This window comes from Papaver somniferum, chromosome 7 (genome assembly GCF_003573695.1).
Source record: "Papaver somniferum cultivar HN1 chromosome 7, ASM357369v1, whole genome shotgun sequence".
Taxonomy (NCBI): domain Eukaryota; kingdom Viridiplantae; phylum Streptophyta; class Magnoliopsida; order Ranunculales; family Papaveraceae; genus Papaver; species Papaver somniferum.
Window position 1 is genome coordinate 98,428,888 of NC_039364.1, and position 3,132 is coordinate 98,432,019.

Sequence of the window (3,132 nt, forward strand, 5' to 3'; positions counted from 1 at the left end):
TGCAAGTTGATTTATTTTGGTTTGCATGAATTATTTATGGCTTAACGAAATAAATTGTGTACAAGATGAGTTGTTTAGTCCAATTCGATCCGGATAAGAGAAACTAAGTTAATTCTGATCTTAGTTAGACTTATCGAAGTGAGGTTTCAGTTATTCAAGTCTAATCGAATGCCTTAACAAGAAATGCTAGTTAACTAACCTAGTACTTGTCTTGTTTGAAATTGAAAGGTCTAAGTTTATGGATAATTAGAACCTGATGAGAAAAATGGAGTTTATCTTTATTTTGGTCTTATCGAATTAAGCGGTTGTTTTTGACCAATCGGTTTAGCAAAGGGACTAAGGTGCTTAGTTGTTTTTGGTTTGCTAAACTAAATTGGAAAAATTGTTTCAGACAATTGTTTCCTTGGTAACATATCAAAATAAAACTACTTGTAGTTTCATTTTTGATATTGGTTATCAGAACATGATGTGTGGAACCCTCGTGCCTAACTCTATAAGTTTGCAAGTCTATTTTGAGATTTGTAAGATTTTTTTTCGTGTTGTCCTTTACTTTTTTCGTTTCTTTGTCATTTTTGTGACAAAAAGGGGAATAATATATGGAGTAAACAGGTGATACTGGTATTGATTTTATATTGATTGGTATCGCTAGGGAAAAGAACATTGGTGCTTGAACGTTTATCTAACGAAAGAGTGAAAGCACGGATTAAGGGGGAGTAACATGTCATATAAATTGGTATAACAAAGACGTGCGGATTGAATATCTACATATATTCCTTAAGGGGAGTAATATCTTTGTTATTATAATGTCAACAACGACATTTTCAAGGATTGAATGTAAGCAGTTTTACTGTGTCGTTGAATCAGGAATCCAGTGGTAATGAATTCTTGTAATTTGTTTATCCATATGATGTAAGAGTTTTACCACTAAAATTGACAAAGGGGGAGATTGTTAGAGCATTTCTCGGTTGAACCCACCAAGCGTTGGTATGTCAAGTTTGGTTGTCATATTTTAGTGAATCAAAACTCATGTTAAGAGTCGCTTGATTATGTACTAGAGTCAACTTCGTATAGGTTAGCTTGGAAGTATTAGGATATGAGACATACAAGTATTGCGAAGTATTGAAGATGTGAAGAAGCAAGGAGCTACAACGACAACAATCATCCTTCCACTTGAGTTTAGTGATATTTGGCTTAAACTGTTTCATTCCCTAACGTATCTTTCAAGTCGTGCACATTGAAAACATAACTGCGAAGCATATTTGAACTCTAGATAGACATAGTATTAAGGAATACAATATGAGGTTTATTGATAAACCATTAAACTTTGTAGGTAAGACATCGCCATAATCATTCGAATGCTATTGTGATTATGTATGGGTATGAGGTGAGGATTTCATCCTAGGGAACAATGTTTACATGTGTTCTAAGGAATTAAGTTCATAAACTTGTTAGTGGACCGAAAAGGAAATTGCAAAGTGTTATTGGTTTTGTTATTCATTGCATATCTTATGAACAACCAATATGTGTGATTGAGTATAATCGCTTACAACTTGTTGTCTTCTTGGTAGAACTATTCACAAATGCCTGACTTATGTATTGGTGTAACTTTTATTATTAAAACCGATCTTAAGTAATTACTTATGGTGTGATCGGGTTTGTGTGTCTGACCAATTAATGGGAAAGGGGAACCGGTCCTAGTAAGGGGTGCAATACATCACAAGGGGAACCGATCCTTGTATGGGGTGCAGCAAGGTTTATAGCAGAAAGGGGAACCGATCCTATGGACATGTGCAACACATATAAGTTAGATACCATATATATGTGGGGAACCGATCCTAGTACCTAATCAACCGAATTTTGGGAAGCTAATGTGACTATGCACAGTACTCACATGGAGGTAGAACCGAAACTGTTTTTGGTAGAACCATTAAACCCATGATTGTGATTGAATGTTGGTTTTATAAATCACATAGTTCTTGAAAGTCAGATGAACCAATTCTAAACTTGTTTGGAAGTGTGGCAAATTGGTTTCAAGGTTGTAAGTGTGAAAGAGAACTTACAAAGTAAAGATGTCGACAAACTTTGGACACGTGCTATGAATGTTTATTTCTTTAATTGTTCAAAGATATTCCTTAACGACTAAGGGAAGAGAATCCCAGGATTGAAACATAAGTAAGTTAAGAATGATTTAGTTAAGGTTATTAATATGTGGGGAACCGATCCTAGTACCTAGTCAACCGAATTTTGGGAAGCTAGTGTGACTATACACAGTACTCACATAGCAAACTGTACACGTGAGTACTGTGAATAAAGAGTTGTATGCACAACACTGCTGCGGACTGGGATATTCTAAATTTCTTTCGAGTGAAACATAGGCAGGTGAAGCATTCTATTCCGGTTGAATGTTCTTGGTCTCCTCCTGATGTTGGGGAGTTACTTTTGTGTTGTGATGGTGCATCCAAAGACATTCCCGGAACTGCTGGTGCTGGTGTTGTCGTTAGAGACCATGACTGTAACTTTGTGGGAGAAATGAGTATTGGTCTGGGTAGAACAAATAATTTCTTGGCGGAATTGTATGGGGTGATTGTTGGTTTGGAATGGGATGTGAAGTGGGCAGTTCGTAAAGTGGTGGTGCGTTCAGATTCTATTGGTGCAATATCATCTTTTTTGAATTCCAATATTCTTTGGTTTGCTAGACAAAGGTGGAGAAGAATACAAGATAACTATGATTCAATTCGTTTTGGACATACTTATCGGGAAGCTAACTTTGCGGTTGTTTCCATGGCAAAAAGAGGTTGTTTACTTAGAAATGGCGAAGGGTTGAATTATGATGAGAGGCCTTATTTTCTACATTCTTTAGAATATCATCATGTCTCTTATTTCAGATTTAAATAGTTTGTAAGTTTTCTGGGGTCTTTGGCCTCTTTTCTTGTAAACTCCTTGTAAATATTTGTTATACATCAATACAATTTTGGACTTACCAAAAAAAAAATGCACAGTACTCACAGGGAGGTAGAATCGAAACTTGTTTTGGTAGAACCGTTAAACCCATGATTGTGATTGAATGTTGATTTGATCAATAACATAGTTCTTGAAAGTCAGATTAACCAATTCTAAACTTGTTTGGAAGTG

General features: G+C 35.7%; 1 protein-coding gene across 1 annotated transcript; it reads left to right on the forward strand.

The window, feature by feature from the left end:
* The first annotated feature begins 2,319 nt into the window (after positions 1–2,319).
* LOC113294974 lies at positions 2,320–2,895 on the forward strand. Its single transcript, XM_026543339.1, has one exon. The coding sequence runs from the start codon at positions 2,320–2,322 to the stop codon at positions 2,893–2,895; it is 576 nt and encodes a 191-aa protein (XP_026399124.1).
* Positions 2,896–3,132: the final 237 nt, after the last annotated feature.

Excerpts from the sequence above, each read along its gene's own strand:
- LOC113294974 (XM_026543339.1), top strand. The coding sequence starts at position 2,320 with ATGCACAACACTGCTGCGGACTGGGATATTCTAAATTTCTTTCGAGTG.